The sequence below is a fragment of the Delphinapterus leucas genome, chromosome 6 (genome assembly GCF_059928025.1).
Source record: "Delphinapterus leucas isolate spDelLeu-1000000601 "Yukka" chromosome 6, BTC_Dleu_Yukka2, whole genome shotgun sequence".
NCBI lineage: Eukaryota > Metazoa > Chordata > Mammalia > Artiodactyla > Monodontidae > Delphinapterus > Delphinapterus leucas.
The window spans coordinates 20596812-20614172 of NC_143134.1; the positions used below are offsets into that span (position 1 = coordinate 20596812).

General features: G+C 44.6%; 1 protein-coding gene across 2 annotated transcripts in view; it reads right to left on the reverse strand.

The window, feature by feature from the left end:
- The window catches only part of DOCK5 (dedicator of cytokinesis 5), a 216285-nt gene that overhangs the window by 27910 nt on the left and 171014 nt on the right, over window positions 1-17361 (reverse strand). For both annotated transcript variants that reach the window (XM_022595031.3, XM_089912792.1), the window contains 7 exons: window positions 16791-16950; window positions 15970-16010; window positions 15257-15347; window positions 11152-11271; window positions 7600-7689; window positions 5531-5635; window positions 58-199 (listed from right to left, as the gene is read on the reverse strand). In XM_022595031.3, coding sequence (XP_022450739.1) covers window positions 58-199; window positions 5531-5635; window positions 7600-7689; window positions 11152-11271; window positions 15257-15347; window positions 15970-16010; window positions 16791-16950 — 749 coding nt within the window. The remainder of the gene's footprint in view (window positions 1-57; window positions 200-5530; window positions 5636-7599; window positions 7690-11151; window positions 11272-15256; window positions 15348-15969; window positions 16011-16790; window positions 16951-17361) is intronic.

Genomic DNA, 17361 nt, shown 5'->3' on the forward strand with positions numbered 1-17361 from the left:
GGCTGGGGCTGCTGCAGGTTCAAGAGCCCCTGAGCCGTGACCCCAGGATGAGGATACGCTGCTTGGGGGAGGACTTGATGTCCTCTCCTGGGGGCGTGGTGCTGGCCATCTTCTCAGCGTTGGGAAACTGGGTCAGCAGCCGCAGGCTGAAGTCTTCTCGCCTCTCATACTCCTTCCCCCGGTAGATGAAGATCTTGTTCTGCAGGTCAGGAGAGCAAGGGAAAGAATTAAATATGAAGAGTGAAGGGGCAACTGGGGAGCCTGGTCCCGAGGAAGCCGCTGTCCTCCCCAGACCAAGTGCAACACCCCCACCATGTCCTCATTGAGCACCTGCTATGTGCCCCACAGTAACCATCATATCCGAAAGAGCTCACAGTTTATCTGCGGAGTTAAGTCACAGGCATGAAAATGCTTCATGCAGTGTTTCTCAGAGTATGGCCCAAGGATGACAATTGGTGTGCAAACAGCCTACACTGATCCACAAGGAGATAAGGAGTTTGCACCCTAATGGAAATCCAGGATGTTACCGGGCATGCTGTTTTAGTTTAGCTGATACTTTTCATGGCAAGAAATTCTCAATAAGGAAGTACATTCATTTACTTTGAGGTGCAAGCTCCTTTCTCATCATGATCCAGTAACAGTTAGGGAACCAGCGCTTTGAGCGGCACTGCCTAGAGAACTCGAAAGTACGAAGCGAATCAACACAACAGGTGAGACAGGAACAGAGAACAGGATTAATCTACAGCCGTCCCTAGCCAACCCTGGAGATCACCGTGGATGGCCACATTGAAGCCTCATAGAAAATAACTGCCCTCAATACTATTCTCTCCATTCCAAACTGCTTTTTCTCTTTAATAAAATTAATAAAATTGGATGTTTTGAAAAGAAATTTTCTAGGCCCCAGGCATGGAAGAAATTCACCTCACAGCTGTTGCAAGTTCAAATGTCGCCATGTTTTGAAGGTTCCTGCTCATCAGATGGTCACTCAGATGAGTACTGAGTATTTAAAGCCCACACGTGATCCTTTTTTAACTAAAATCTGGGCCCATATTGTCCTGTCAAATGTTTTTAAAAACCACTTGTCCATTCACACAACCAATATGTATCGAGCAAATGAGATATGCCAGGCGCTAGGGACAGAACAGTAACTCTGCTCTGGTGGAGAGAAACAGAAAACAAGTAAACAAATAAGTAAGATAATTTAGATAATTTAAGTACCTTGAAGGCAATATACCTTCTACGCTCAACATGGAGGGCAGTGAAAATTGCCAAATCTTTTGGAATTGATGATAAAATGTTTCCAAGCCGGGAAAGATTTATGTGGATGACGCATGCATTATGCAATTTCATCATTCAGGCAAAACTGTGGTGGGTTAAGGGGTCGGAGTATAAGAAAACGCTAAGTGTATGATGTGGACCATAACTGTGGAAGGAACCAGACAAGCAGAAGGTCAGTACAAAGCAGCTCAACCTGAAGGAAAGGGTTTCCAGGAGGACACGAGACTTGATTGGATGTGGATGTGGATGTGGATGGGGATGGGGATGGGGATGGGGATGGGGATGGGGATGGGGATGGGGATGGGGATGGGGATGGGGATGGGGATGGGGATGGGGATGGGGAGGGGGGGGGGGGAGGGGAGGGGAGGGGAGGGGAGGGGAGGGGAGCCAGGCATGGAAGTGAAAAGAAGAATAATAAGGCCCAAGTTAGAAAGTACGGAGTGCAGGTAGAAGAAACATCCTTGGATGAGCCGGAATCTGAAAGGCCTGGAAAGGCGGGTCAATGGTCCAAAGGCCTGGAAATTCACTGGAGGTTCTAGAAGGAGGGAGCAATGTGATGAAGGAGGAAGCGTAGTCAACCTAATCTATCCAACTGTAGGGATCCTTGGCAAAACCCTGTGGGGGAAGGAGGAGCTACAGGGACTGCTGTTTGAGTCTTTGGTGTTTGGTAAAGAGCAAAGGGATGGGAGAGTCGGTGAGGATTCTGAGGTAACGGCCTTGGACCAGGAAGAACAGTGATGCCGCTGACAAAAACAGAAGAGACGGATGCCTGCTTGGGGTCAGGGAAGAGGATATACTTTTATACTTTCTGAGTTTGGGGAAATAGTCCGTAACATGCAAGGGCATTTAGGTTACATAATTCACGTGGATTCTCTACTTTTCAGTACACGCTGACAACACGTAACATCTACAGACGCCTGTACAGTTTATACAGCACTCCCATCTGCTATTCATTTCATTCTCAAACCAGCCCTGCAACGTGGGCCTTATTTCCCTAACTTCAAGGTCAGAAAACCAAGACTTGGTGGTCATGTGATTTGGCCAAAATCAGAGTCACTCAGCAGATCATTTAGACCCCAATTTTTCAACTTGAAAGTCTAGACTTCTTGTTCTCACGGAACCACTGCTGTCCTCCAGTTCACAACCATTATTCCATGTGACACAACAATCATATGTAACAAGTGTGGTAGCTGTCGATATCTTGTCATGAACGATAGCAAATTTAAGACCAGAACCTACTGCAGACCCTCTACTCTTACTACTCCAGTCTCCCTTGGCCACCTTATCTACAACTAGTGTTAACGACACGTAAATAACCCAACTTTTATCTCTGGCCTAGAACTTTCCTTTGCGTTCCAGACCCATAGAGCAAATGTTTGACTCACATTTTTTGGATGTTCCAAATCTACCTCACATTGAGTATGTCTAAAACCAAACAACCTATAAAGACCCCAAAGGGGGCTTCCCTGGTGGCGCAGTGGTTGAGAATCCGCCTGCCGATGCAGGGGATGCGGGTTCGTGCCCCGGTCCGGGAAGATCCCACACGCCGCGGAGCGGCTGGGCCCGTGAGCCATGGCCACTGAGCCTGCGCGTCCGGAGCCTGTGCTCCGCAACGGGAGAGGCCACAGCAGTGAGAGGCCACAGCAGTGAGAGGCCCGCGCACCGCAAAAAAAAAAAAAAAAATCCCAAAGGCCCTCTGCAATCTGGTACCCATAGCTCTCTGAGCCCGTTCTCTCCCTGCCCTTTTGTTCGTGCATCTCCAGCCTCACGTCTTTTGAACCTGCTGTCCTCACTGTCTGGCCCCCTCTTGAGAGCTGCCTGGCTTTTACTCCCTCACGCCTTTCAGGGTTTTGCTCAGGTGTCATTTTCTTACCGAAGTCTTTCCTATTCACTCTGTTTAAAATTGCAACTCCATCCCCACCATCTGCCTCTCCATTCACCTTCCCCTGACGCATTTTCCTCTACGATACTTGCTGAGTGTCTACCCTGTATGAGGCGCTCTTCTAGGCCATCTGACACACTCAGATATTTATCTTAGTATTTCTTTATTTGTCTCTCCAAGCCAGAACAGAAGCTCTTCAATTTCAGGGATTTGGGTTTGTTTTAAGACTCTGCCCCCTGGCCTATATTATAGCAAGGTCCATAAATATGGGTCTGCAGTAGGTTCTGGTCTTAAATTTGCTATCGTTCATGATAAGATATGGATAAGAGCTCAATAAATATTTATTCAGTGAGTGGATTCATCCTCTCCTCCATGATTCTGCCCTTTCCCAGTGTTGCCATCTTAGTGGATGGCTCCACTGCCCCGCCAATTATGCAGACCAGAGAGCCAGGAATCATTCTTACCACCTCCCACTTGCTCATTGCCATATCCCATCAATCATCAAATACTGTTACTGCATCTCCATCACACTAATCTTTCCCTTCCTCTCTAAAGCCACCTCCCTAGGCCAACCTGTCATCTCTTCCCAGAACATCTGCCATGGTCTCTAGGGGCTTATCTACATGCACGTCCCATCCATTCTCCATACCGAAGCCAGACAACCTTGCCAACACTGAAAAATCTACAATGGCTCCCTCCGCTCTCTGGATGCCAACAAAACACGCTACGTGGCCCCAAAGCCCCGCACGCTCCTCCCACACTTCCTGCCTCATCTTCCCTGCTCACCCCAGCTCCCTCTCCTCCCACAGCACTCGTCTTCCACTCCCAGCCCCTGCCATGCCCTTGCCTGCTGTTTCCTCTGCCTGGAGCGCCTTTTCCTATCCCCTTAACCTTCCTGACTCCCAGTTCACCTTTCAAATCCCAGCTGAAGCAGAAGTTCCCTGGGAAGTCTTTCCTGATTCTTAAAAAATTCAGGTATAATTGACACATAGTAAAAATCTACCCCTTTTAGTGTAAAATCCTGTACGTTTTGACAAACATAACCATGACCACAATTAAGAGACAGCACAGTTTCATCACCACTTAAAATCTCCCCATGTCTCTTTGTAGCCCAACCTTCGCCCCACCGGCTCCACTGACCAGATCCAATGACCTGCTCTCCATCCCTATGGTAAGTGTTGGCTTGGCCAGAATGTCATATCAATAAAATCACAGAGTACGTAGCCTTTAAGGTCTAACTGCTTTCTTTTACTCAGCACAATACATCTGAGATTCATCCCTGTGGTTACGTGTATCAGGAGTTTATTCCTATTTTTCCTGAGTAGTTTTCCACTGCATGGCTGTCCCACACTATGCTGATCCCTTCACCAGCTGAGGGAGATGTGAACTGTATCCAGTCTTTAGTGATTATAAGTAACAGTGCTATAAACAATCACGTACAATTTTTACATGAACACAGGTTTTAATTTTACTTGGGTAAATACTCCTTGCTTAACCAACTCATGTAGCACAGAATTCCTGTCTTGGTCAGTTTCGATTTCTTATTTGTTTGTGCGATTATTTAATTAACATCTCACCCATTAGGTTGTCAAATCCATGAGAGCAAGGACCACATCTGATTATAATCAGCACTGTATCTCTAATGCCTGGCACACAGTAGGCCCTAAGCAAACAGTTATTGAATGAATGAATAAACTACTTCCTTACTATGCGCTATAAGGAATGTATTTTCCGTTCCACTTTTTTCTTTCTTTTTTAATTAGGGGAAGGAAGATGGATAATATATATTTAAACATAGCTCAGCACTAATAGAGGCTTCTTTTCTGTGGGAGAAAATAAGAGGGCTTTTTTTTGCGGGGGGGGGGTTGCTTTTTCGATTGTAAAAATCAGTATTATATTCTAAAAAGTTTTGAGAAACAAGATAAACATGGTCCTTCTCATTATTCCAACAAAACTGTTTTTATTTTTGTGAACCTTCTGCAGTCTTGTCCTGGGGATATTTGTTTTCAAACTAGCTCTAGCTGGAAATAAAATAAACAATTAGATACATCAATCCACACTCTTCTCCCCCACCCCCACCCCCACCGGCTGACCCTCAGCAGCAGACCAGCGGAGGGAATGGTTTTGTTTTTCCCTTTTTCATTCCACCTGGGAGAAGTCATTTTACAAAAGAGCTGCCAGAATACCAGAGGCGGCCGGGGGTGAAGAGACCAGCGGCTCAGGAAGTGGTTTCCCTCCCTAACCTCCCACCGTGAGAACAGGGGTCTCCAGCTGCTAAGACGCTAGACCCATCTGGAAAAGAAATGAAGACCTTCCCTCCTGCAGACTGCAGGACTTAATGGCTGGAGAGACCACCCTCAGGCTTCTTACCCGTAGGAAAGAAGGAAAGCCCTGTCCGTAGTAGCCAACAGCAAAGTATTCAGGCTGAGGCCTCATTGCCTTAATGATGTTCTCATAAAATGAGGCTCTTTTTTTCTGGAAAACAAAACAAGACATTCCATAGGGAGGTTACAAGGGCACCGCTGGAAAAAAAAAAAAAAAAAAGCTCAGACTATTTGCTTTGTTGTTTCCCATGTAACATAGAGAAATGAAAGGTCTTTGTAAAATATCTTTTGGGCCAAAGAATTATCCTTTCCCTGGATCGGTGGTTTTGGACCTGCATCTACGAATGGGCCCGGGAGGGTCTGGGAATCCTTGCAGTTATGTGTAGAAGGACAGATGTGTGTGCATTCACCTCTGGAGGGAGGGACCGTTTAGCTTTCACCAGTTTCTTGAAGTACATTCAGGACCCCTAAAAGGTTAAGAAGCACTTTCTGAGATTCAGGTGGGTGGCTGCACTGGAACAGAGACATATGAGGAAAGAAAGAGAGAACTTTCCAGTTCACGCAGGTGGTTTCGATTCAAGGCCTCGGTTCAGCTACAGGTGCCCAGAAGGTGGTGGTGGTGGTCTATTTTTCAAATCTGGTACCACCCTTATTATTGTTTTTTTTGTAATTGAATTTTTATTTTTTTATTTTTATACAGCAGGTTCTTATTAGTCATCCATTTTATACATATTAGTGTATACATGTCAATCCCAATCTCCCAATTCATCCCCCCACCACCACCACCGCCACTTTCCCCCCTTAGTGTCCATATGTTTGTTCTCTACATCTGTCTCTATTTCTGCCTTGCAAACCGGTTCATCTGTACCACGTATGCGTTAATATACGATATCTGTTTTCCTCTTTCTGACTTACTTCACTCTGTATGACAGTCTCTAGATCCATCCACGTCTCTACAAATGACCCAATTTCATTCCTTTTTATGGCTAATATTCCATTGTATATACTGGTACCACCCCTATCTTTAATGCTTCCTGTGGGGAGCGGTTTCCCAACCAGGGCATAGAGCGTCAGCCTTAAACGAAGCAAAATAGGTAGCCAGACCTGGGGGGCTTTGACAGCTGTCCCTCCCACAATGGTTAGCGCCAAGGTGATTACTACACTACCTCAGTGAAGGATTCTATCACAATGTTTTCTTAGAGAGGTAACTTGTTACATTGCTCATGCCTCAGCTCAATTTAGTTTGTGAAATTCATCTGTGACTCTTTGCATGATGGCAGGAGCTGGTACCATACAGGGGCAAATTCTTTTCAAAGTGATCTTGACAACTATCTCCTCCAATTATTACATGACAATGGGTGACCTGACCTTTTGTGACTCCTCCACTGAAAATCACCCAATGTAATATTGTGTTGGCCCCCCCACTGGGCATGGAAAAGGTTATTTTTGTTTCGCTTTACTGTTTTGAAATAGGTGACCTGTGCCAACAGCCAGGTGTAATACACAAGGACGGGATGACTGTAAGAGCAGAGATGTCCGGGGACATTCGGAGCAGGAGGAAGGCAAAACTGGAGAATCAAGATAAAAAACAGTAAGAAACAACAGAAAACAAACAAAAAAAAACAAACTAAAAACAAAAATTTTTTAAACAAACAAAAAAAAGATTTAAAATTGGAAAATAAACATAAAAAACAGAGCTCAAAGATGAGCAGTTCATTCATTCAGCAGAGCCCTGAGGATGTGGACCACAGGACAAGTAATTCTGATGAACAGATGTCAGAAAACATCTGAAACGTGGAAAGGCTTCCTGGAAGGCAGAGCGAGTGAGAGGGGAAAGGGGTGCGGGGCCTGGGATATGGAGGGTCCACAGAGGAGCAAAAGGCACAGAGGAGAGAGGGCTGTAGACGGGGATCCTGAGCCCCCTATCAAAGATAATCTGGACAAATAGCGGTAACAGCTTTTAGACCTCATTTCTCTTCATTTTTATTCTAAGCAAGGTGTACTTTTCCATTGTAAAGAACATCAATTATCTTTTTTAAACTTACAAAACCATTTTCACAAACACTATGAATAGCACCCCTGCCAGAGGTTCGACGTCTTCTGACCCAGACTCACCAGGAGATCACCCAGGCCCTCGTAGTCGAATACTTTGCTCTCATAATTCTCAGCCAACTCTTTGCTCAGCTTGATTGCCTTCTCCCACATCTTCAGAAAAAGAAAAGGAGGGTTACCAGTGGAGAACAAAGCAGTCATTGATCCAGCTGAAAAAGCCACTGGAGAGTCACTGGGCAATGACTAGGGAGTCAGGTGGGTTGAGTTTCTGCGGACACTCCCAACGTTCCTCACGGCTTTGATCAACTAACCCTGTTTTCTGACATCAAAAATCTACTGTACCTTAGCCGCTTTGCCGGGGGGCATTTTCTGTTAATTCTGTTTGTAAGAACATGAAGAACACCATGTGTCCTCAAACAAAGCAATGCTGAGTTTAAAGGGCAATGACCATTGAAAGTGGAGTGGAACCAGTTCCAAAGACCTAGTCTTTGAGAGCATGAAAGTCTTGCTGGAGGGGAAAGGAAGTTGGTGTGGGCTCTTGTGCTGGTTTTGAGATGTGTGTGTGTGTTCCTTCTGAGTCAGGTTGTTTGGGAGGAGTGGAGGTATGAAAGAAAGTCTGATCGTACTGTTGTGTGGAATTTGGGAAACTATTTCTCCAAGTTAGGGCACTGATTTCCTACTTCTAACTAAACTATCTACATAGTCAAAGAGAGCTTCAGGAAATGCCTCACAGCATTTATGAACATGTAAATTACAGCCGAAGGCACATATCTGGCATCTGAGGATAGCATCCCAGACTGATGAAACTCTGCTCATTTTGGTATTTCATAAAATGTCTCTTAGCTGGATACTGTTAATAACGCAACATCTGGAAATTTCCTACTTCAGTCTTGTTAACCACATGCTAGGTTCCACTGTTTCTGGCTGCCGAAGGAACGTGTGTACAGTTCACATACAGTTGTAAAAACATTTTAAAATTAAATCTTCTAGGGGCTTCCCTGGTGGCGCAGTGGTTGAGAGTCTGCCTGCCGATGCAGGGGACACGGGTTCGTGCCCCGGTCCGGGAAGATCCCACATGCCGCGGAGCGGCCGGGCCCGTGAGCCATGGCGGCTGAGCCTGTGCGTCCGGAGCCTGTGCTCCGCAGCGGGAGAGGACACAACAGTGAGAGGCCCGCGTACCGCAAATAAATAAATAATTAAATCTTCTAATATCATTTGCCAAATTTGTCCCTTCTGAAATTTCTGGGCCTGGATCATGGAAAACTCTTTGAAATGTGCCACATGGGCCTCAGCTGGGCCTGGTGCAGGAGGCCAGTCAACAGCACCATGGGGCCCAGTTCACTCCTCATTCACCAAATGGTAACTCAATGGAAGAGACAGGAAGACAGCCTAGCACAGAGGTTCTCGAAGTGTGGTCCCTGGTCTCTGGGAGTCCCCAGGATCCTTTCGAGGGGTCCGTGAGGTCAAAACCATCTTCTTAATAATACTAATCTTATTTGCCTTTTTGCAGTGCTCATTCTCCCATGAGTCTACAGTGGAGTTTCCCAGGGGCTATAGGATGTGTAATGTCACAACACATTGGATGTAGAAGTGGATATTCGAATCCTGCTGTTTCTAGGGAGCCAGATGATAAAGAGATTTGCAAAAATGTCAAACAATGCCACTCACATTGCTCACTTTTTGGAAAATATGGTCATTGTTCATAAATAGATATGATTTATATTAACAGGTAATAAGTTTGTTATTGTTAAAAGAACAAGCAAGTAAATATTTAAAAATTTTGTTTTACTTTCGAAGACTAGAAATTAATAGCCATCAATAGACATAATCCATGTGAACAAAAGCTCTTGGGGGTCCTCAGTGATTTTTAAGAGGGTAAAGGGATGCAGAAAGTCTCAGCAAATATATTTGCTCTCTGGGCCTCAAATTCTTCCTCAGTAAAATAGAGATAATAGCTACCTTACAGGGTTATAGGGAGAATTAAATTAGAAAAGCAGCTTGAAAATCACCCAAAACAGTAACTTGGACTAAATCGATGGGTAGCTATTTTATCATGATGATTATTTATTTAATCAACAGGTTCCACTGGTTAAACAGGAGTAGTGGCTGGAAGTGGCAGCCCCTTGAAAAAAGTCAAATCTGGAATCTGTTTTGTTTCAATAGCACACACCTTTTTTCTCCCCCTACCCTTTCTATGCTTTTTTTCAATTTTCAATTTAAAAGTCTTCCAGCCGGACATGCTTTCTGCAGCTAATCACAGATTCCAGGACTTGGTGGCCCAGTTTATATGTTTATTTTACTTTCTCTTCCTCATAGGCATTTAAGTTGCTCCTTACGTACAGCCTAAGGTGTCAGGCAGGCAGCGACCTGGGGATGGGATGTGCCCCAGGTGTTAGCTAACAATCTCTAAAGAATGCACTGAAAAGGATTATACTAGCCCCTGGCCCTTAGCAAAACTTAAAAGGTACAATTAAGGTTACAGAGAGTGAGGCCCTCGGCTGCCCACTGTATTCTCCCTTGGGTCATGTGTCCTCAAGATAACTGATCTCTGTTTATTGTTTTTCTTACCTTAATTAATCTATTCATTTTCTCCCCCATTAGAAATATCAGAATTCAAAGATACACGTGGGAAGAGTAAAGCGTAAGTTATGAGTCACTGTTGCATAATAAAGAACTCGACTGGTCTTTGTTCTGAGCTCCTGGGAGGCAGCTTCTAAACTCTTGGAATTTCCCCAGTGACAGGAGTGTCATTGTTATTCATGGTGGACCTCTCAGACCACACGGGAGTTGATACTAACAAGGTGACTCACGGTGGACAGGATAGTCTTAGAATGGGGGCTCGCCTCTGCCAGAACCACCAGCCATTTGATTAGAGGGTTGGAGCCTTGAGCTATACAGCATCAGCCAGACCTCCAGGGAGGAGATGGGGGCTGGAGATGGAGTTTATTCATGTGGTTTATGATTCAATCAGTCCAGCCAATACAACGACACCCCAATAAAAACCCTGCACACAGGACTTCCCTGGCGGTCCACTGGTTAGGACTCCACGCTTCCACTGCAAGGGGCGTGGGTTCGATCCCTGGTAGGGGAACTAAGATCCCGCATGCCGTGTGGTGCACCAAAAAAAAAAACCCCAAAATTAAAAACCCTGCACACACAGCTCAAATGAGCTTCCTGGTTGGCGAACACATCAGTTCACCAGGAGTTTGATGTGTCTGAATCCACAGGGAGAGGACACAGAAGCCACGCACCTGGGACCCTCCTAGACCTTGCCCTGTGTATTTCTTCATCTGGCTGGTTCTGATTTGTATCCTTTATGATAAAACTGTAATCATTAAGAACAGCATTTTACTAAGTTTTGTTGGTTGTTCTAGTATAGTATCAAACCCGAGGCAGGGGAACCATAGGCACTCCCTCCCCAAATTTATAGTCAATTGGTCAGAAATGCGGGTGGCCTGGGGACCCCTGAACTTGCAGCTGGTGTCTGAAGTTTGGGCTGTCTTGTAGGGGTCTCTGCGCTAACTCTGGCTGGTGAAGATCAGAACTGCAGTGTGTAAGTATTGCGGGTCATTTCCTCCTCTGCCTTCACACAAAAACAAACCACCCAACACTCACCTTGCCTTTGTCAAAATACGATATGATTTCTTGATACAGCTTCTCTTTAAGCTCTTGCTGGGTATACACATAGTAAGTGTCCCTCTGAAGCAAATGGGGTACACAGGGCTTGTCAGACCACTGAAAAACACACAAAAGCAACACAAGAGATGGATGCAACACATCTATTCATTTAAAGGAGGTGAATGTAACAAATATTCAGCTGCAAAAATTCACAGAAATATTTGTATATAACTTTGACTCAATCATATTTTTGATGATTTATCAAACACAAAAATTGCACACGCATATACATACACATGCCAGGTTCAAAACAAGTGCATGCCACATGGACACTCAACGCATTCCCATGAAGGTCAGGAATGAGGTGAGGCTGCCAACCATCATGACTGTGGTTGCACTGGTTACCACTCAGTACAGATAAAAGAGAGGAATCGGAAGTATAAAAATGCAAAAAAAGGGGTAAACCTAGCAATGTGAATATACTAAAGGCCACTAAATTATACACTTACAAATGCCTAGGATGGTAAATTTAATTTTATATGTATTTCACCATAATTAAATTAAAAAGCAAAGATATCTAGGGATCAACATAACAAGGAATATTCAAGACTTCTACACAGAAAATGTTAATACACCACAGGAGGGCACAAAAGCAGACATGAACAAAGGGAAAGTCATACCATGCTTTTGGATAAGAACATGCTATTTTATAAACATGGAAATTCTCCCCTAAATTAATTTTTAAATTTCATGATTCCAAAGTCATGAAAAAATAAATAAAAAGGAATAAGGTGGAAAACTCTGAAAAAGAAGAGGAATGAAGAGAAACTACTAGGTCATAAAACATACTGATAATGGAAACAGTGTGGTCCTGGTGCATGAACTGACAGAGACACATGCAGAATATGTAAAATCTAGAAAGAGGTTCCCCCCGACCCTCCATACAGTGATTTAGTACATGATCAAGATGGGATCTCATACCAATGATGAAAATGTGGACTCTACTTAATAAGCAGCATCCCTACTGAGTAGCTCTATGGGGAACAAGTGGCACCCACACCTCATACCTTATGCCAGGATAGGAGAGCTGAATTTTCTGAGCAGCACAAACGAAAAGACCTACAGTCACTGACACTGTGGTTTCTTTCAGATCATCCCACAGTCAACAAGCCTTCCCCCCTAACCCACATACAATAAGCTTTCTGGTGCCCCAGTCTTGAGTATGAACTGTGAATGGCTGCCTTAGGGGAAGTGGTGAAGCAGAGGACTCCAGTTTTTAATTCCAAAGCTTAGAACAATATACATGTATTATTTAGGTATAAAATAAAAGTTAAATTATACGAGGAAATGAATTGCTAGGGACAAGAATGGAGGCAGGGAGATGTAGTAGGAGGCTAAAAATGATAACTTGGACCAAGATGGTAGCAATGGAGATAAAGAAAAGTAGATAGGGTGAGGCTATCAAAGAGACATCTGCACCCCCGTGTTCACTGCAGTATTATTCACACTAGCCAAGATACAACCTAAGTCTCCATCAATGGATGAATGAATAAAAATGTGGTATAGGGCTTCCCTGGTGGTGCAGTGGTTGAGAGTCCGCCTGCCGATGCAGGGGACACGGGTTCGTGCCCCAGTCCGGGAAGATCCCACATGCTGCGGAGCAGCTGGGCCCGTGAGCCATGGCCGCCAAGCCTGCGCGTCCGGAGCCTGTGCTCCGCAACGGGAGAGGCCACAATAGTGAGAGGCCCACATACCGCAAAAAAAAAAAATGTGGCATATACATACAATGGAATATTATTCAGCCATGAGAAAGAAAGAAATCCTGCCATCTGCAACACCACGGATGGATCTTAAGGGCATTATTCAAAGTGAAGTAAGTTAGAAGAGAAAGACAAACACTGTACGATCTCACTGATATGTGGCATCTGAAAAATAAGGGCTTGTAAAAACAGAGAGTAGAAGGGTGGTTACCAGGGGCTGCAGGGTGGGGAAATAGGAGGAAGATTGTTTAAGGGTATAAACTTGAAACTAGTAGATAAATAAGCCCTGGAGGACTTCCCTGGTGGTGCAGTGGTTAAGAATCTGCCTGCCAATTCAGGGCATATGGGTTCGAGCCCTGCTCCGGGAAGATCCCACATGCCGCGGAACAACTAAGCCTGTGAGCCACAACTACTGAGCCTGCGCTCTAGAGCCCACGAGCCACAACTACTGAGCTTGCGTGCCACAGCTACTGAAGCCCGCGCACCTAGAGCCTGTGCTCCGCAACAGAAGCCCCCGCTCACCACAACTAGAGAAAGCCCGCGAGCAGCAACGAAGACCCAATGCAGCCAAAAATAAATAAATAAATTTTTAAAATAAATAAATAAGCCCTGGAGATCTAATGTTATAGCACAAGCTTTCCCAATTAAAAAAAAGAAAGAAAGAAAAGTGGATGGGGTGAGGGAGGGTTTTGGACAGAGGGTCCACGATTCTTGTTTGTGCAGAATGTGGAAGGGGTGAGTAAAAGATGATGACGAACAGTATCTTTCATTAGATGTCAGTGCCCTTCAGTAAAATGGGGAGAAAGGAGAGGAAGGGACGGACCCAGGAGGACAGTGGAGGGAGCAGCTTCTGTTACTGTCACGCTAAGTTTGAGTTGTCTGTTAGTCATTCAGAGATTGACGTTGACAGAACAGTAAGTTGGAGGAGTCGTCAGAGCTGGAAATAATTATTTGGGATTGATGATGCAGAGTTGTATTTATATCCATGGCACAATATAATTTCCTCAGTGAGACAGTATAAATAGGATAGTACTTCTACAGTTCCATATTTACTTACAGCTCACTTCTCTACAGCTTTACACATACTGATTGACGTGTGTTTTGTTTTTTCTTTTTTTAAATAAATAAATTTATTTCTGTAATTTTAATTAATTTAATTAATATTTAATTATTTAACTTATTTAATAACGGCTGCATTCGGTCTTCATTTCTGCACGGGCTTTCTCTAGTTGTGGCGAGCGGGTGCTACTCTTCGTTGAGGTACACAGGCTTCTCAGTGCGGTGGCTTCTCTTGTTGCAGAGTACGCGCTCTAGGCTCACTCGTGGGCTTCAGTAGTTGCAGCATGCAAGTTCAGTAGTTGTGGCTCACGGGCTCTAGAGCGCAGGCTCAGTAGTTGTGGCGCACGGGCTTAGTTTTTCCACGGCATGTGGGATCTTCCTTGACCAGGGCTTGAACCCGTGTCCCCTGCGCTGGTGCATTTTTAACCACTGCACCACCAGGGAAGTCCCTGGTTTTTCAATTAGAGTGTCAGTATTAGCAGCCTGTAAGTTGTGCTCTGCTTCCTCAGGATTTTTAAATAAATGATATGCACCCATATGTTCAAAGCAGCACTATTTACAACGTTGCCAAGACATGGAAACAACCTAAATGTCCATTGACAGATGAGTGAATAAAGAAGATGTGGTACATATATAGTGGAATATTACTCAGCCATAAAAAAGAATGAAATAATGCCATTTGCAGCAACATGGATGGACCTAGAGGTGATCATACTAAGTGAAGTAAGTCAGGAAGAGAAAGACAAATACCATATGACATCACTTACATGTAGAATCTAAAATACGACACAAATGAACATATCTACAAAACAGAAACAGACTCACACAGAGAGAACAGACTTGTGGTTGCCAATGGGAAGAGGGAGGGGGGGATGGATGGATTGGGACTTTGGGATTAGAATGGATAAACAACAAGGTCCTACTGTAGAGCGCAGGGAGCTATATTTAATATACTGTGGCAAACCATAATGGAAAATATGAAAAAGAATGTATATATATGTACAACTGAATCACTTTGCTGTACAGCAGAAATTAACACAACACTATTGGTCAACTATACTTCAATAAAATAAATTTAAAAGTAAGTAAGTAAATAAGTAAATAAATAATAATGGAAAATTTCCCCACCTTGGTCTAAAAACTAGCTGTGCCTATTTAGAAGGTATAAAAACATTCTTGGATAAAAGGGTCCTCCTTGAGTAGGGAACTTTCCCATCAAAAGCATACAGGATGCGGTCCCAAAGGGCTGGACGGCTGACATACCGCAATCCTGATCCACTTACCTGCAGGAGCTCAGCATGCAGGAGGAGTGTGTAGGCAGCTTCGGTGTAGTTCTCACAGTCCCGGTGCAAATCCCGCAGCTTGTACAAGTATCTGGTCAGAATGGGAGAAAGGAGGCATTCTGCTGCCAAGGAGTTGATGGGACATTTGGCTCATGCCACAGCCAGGCGGCGGGAATAGTTACTTCCTGTTCCTTAAGTCTTTGTGCTGCTTCCTGCCTGTGTGTCTTTCCTACTCTACCTGTGCTACTCTGTACTCTTCGTTTAAGGCAGTGATGTTTAAAAAATTTTTTTAACGTCACAGGCCCCTTTGGGAAGCTCATGAGAGCTAAGGAATGTTTCCCCAGGAAAATGCACATCGTTTACATCCAAGTTGGTTTCACGTTCACGGCTTCCTGCACGTCGGGCTAACAGTCCTTGTCAGAGGGTGAATTTCACGTCTTTCCTGTGCTGTTTTCCCTGGTCACCTGGCCACAGCCCTCTATCCTTTCCTGGAACCCCGACACGATCCTCCCTCTACACTTCCTCGTATTGTACTTACTTGCGTATCTGTCTAAAGCGTTTACCCTTTTAGGAAGAAGGGAGCATATCACATACTTTCTGGTGTCTCTCGAAGCAGCAAGCACGGTGCTGGGGCTTATTGTTTTCATTTATTGGAGAAATAAATCATAAAGCCCTGACATAAACAGCAAAAGCAAAAACTTCTTTCAGCTTACCTTATGTAGATGTCCTCTCTCTTCTTTTCTTTGTAAAAATTCTACAAAAAAAGTCACAAAATACCAACACAAAGCCGTTATCGATGAGCTTGCCACAAAAATGGACAAACCACTACTTGCACTTTTCAAGTGTCACTTTTCCAAAGACTTTCTTCTTTCCCTTTAACGAACACCCCCAACAAAATAAGGAAGTGACAATTTATAAAGCAGAAAAGTTGAATTCTTTTAGGACCATGCTTCTGGGAAATGTGAGGGAACCTTCTAGGTGAATAGACAGGTGGGTCATACCCAATTCACCTGATATTCTGTTTTCTCAGGGAATCAGAGGTGGTAGGTTCTTGATTTATATGAAGAGGAGTGTATGGCGGCCTAAACCTCTGAGGTCTGTGTTGCCAGTTACAACTGTCTAAGGAGAGGCAAGACCACAGGGTTCCACCACCTAGAGGATTTCATGGACTAATTCTCTATTCATGGTATATTGTTTTTAATGCATTTTCGTCTGTGTCGAATAATCCCAACAATAAAGCAACCACATAAAAGCAAGACAGAGAAACAGGCTGAGGATGGCCTTCGGTAAGAGAGTTGAGTCAAGAGCTTATGTTGCATTTCCTATCCCTGTTTCCACATTTATCCTCTGAGGCAGCTGGCATCTGTGAGTTCAAAGTTGAGTTGGCCATTCCAATTAGACTCAGCAGGACACGGACTCTGGAAAGGTGGTCCCAGGGGACCTTTGTCTCTGCCGGATCTACTTAGAGCTGCGCTATGGGGTGCAGGGACGGCCGGGCACTGCCCTCTCGCCATCCCAGGGGCGTGGCACGTACCAGCACGTTAACGGTACAGCTCATGCGGTTTTCCTTGCTCTCGTCATGCATGATAATGGTTCTGTAGTCCAAGAGATTCTCTAAGAGGCTGCTGACCAGGAGCGCGAATACTTCTCCGGAGCTGGAGAGGTATTTATGTTTCCGGCAATGTTCTAGAAGCCTGTGGGGCAGAGGTAGAGACAAATGACCATGTCCCACACGGCGACTCCAGCACCGCCTACGAGCGCTGTCCATGGTCCTGGCAGCAGGTGGCGCCAGACTAGGACACATACACCTTCCTTGTAACTCCAGTCTATGCTAGCCTGGCTCCTGCACTTACAAGGCTCCTCGCTGTTACTCGAGTTCTACATTTTCTTTAGGTCTGTAGCTCAAGCCCTGTCATCACTGAGGATCCTAGCCCACTATGCCCTTCTTTGAATTTCTATTTGTATTTGTTTTTGTCTTCTGTCAATACCACAGAAATGAGAACCTTTGCCCAAAAGGTTTGTGTGTGCTATCTGATCTCTCTACTTATTTGAAAGGACCATCTTTTCTCTGTCTTTATTCTCCCTAAGGCCTAGCACTTCAGGGC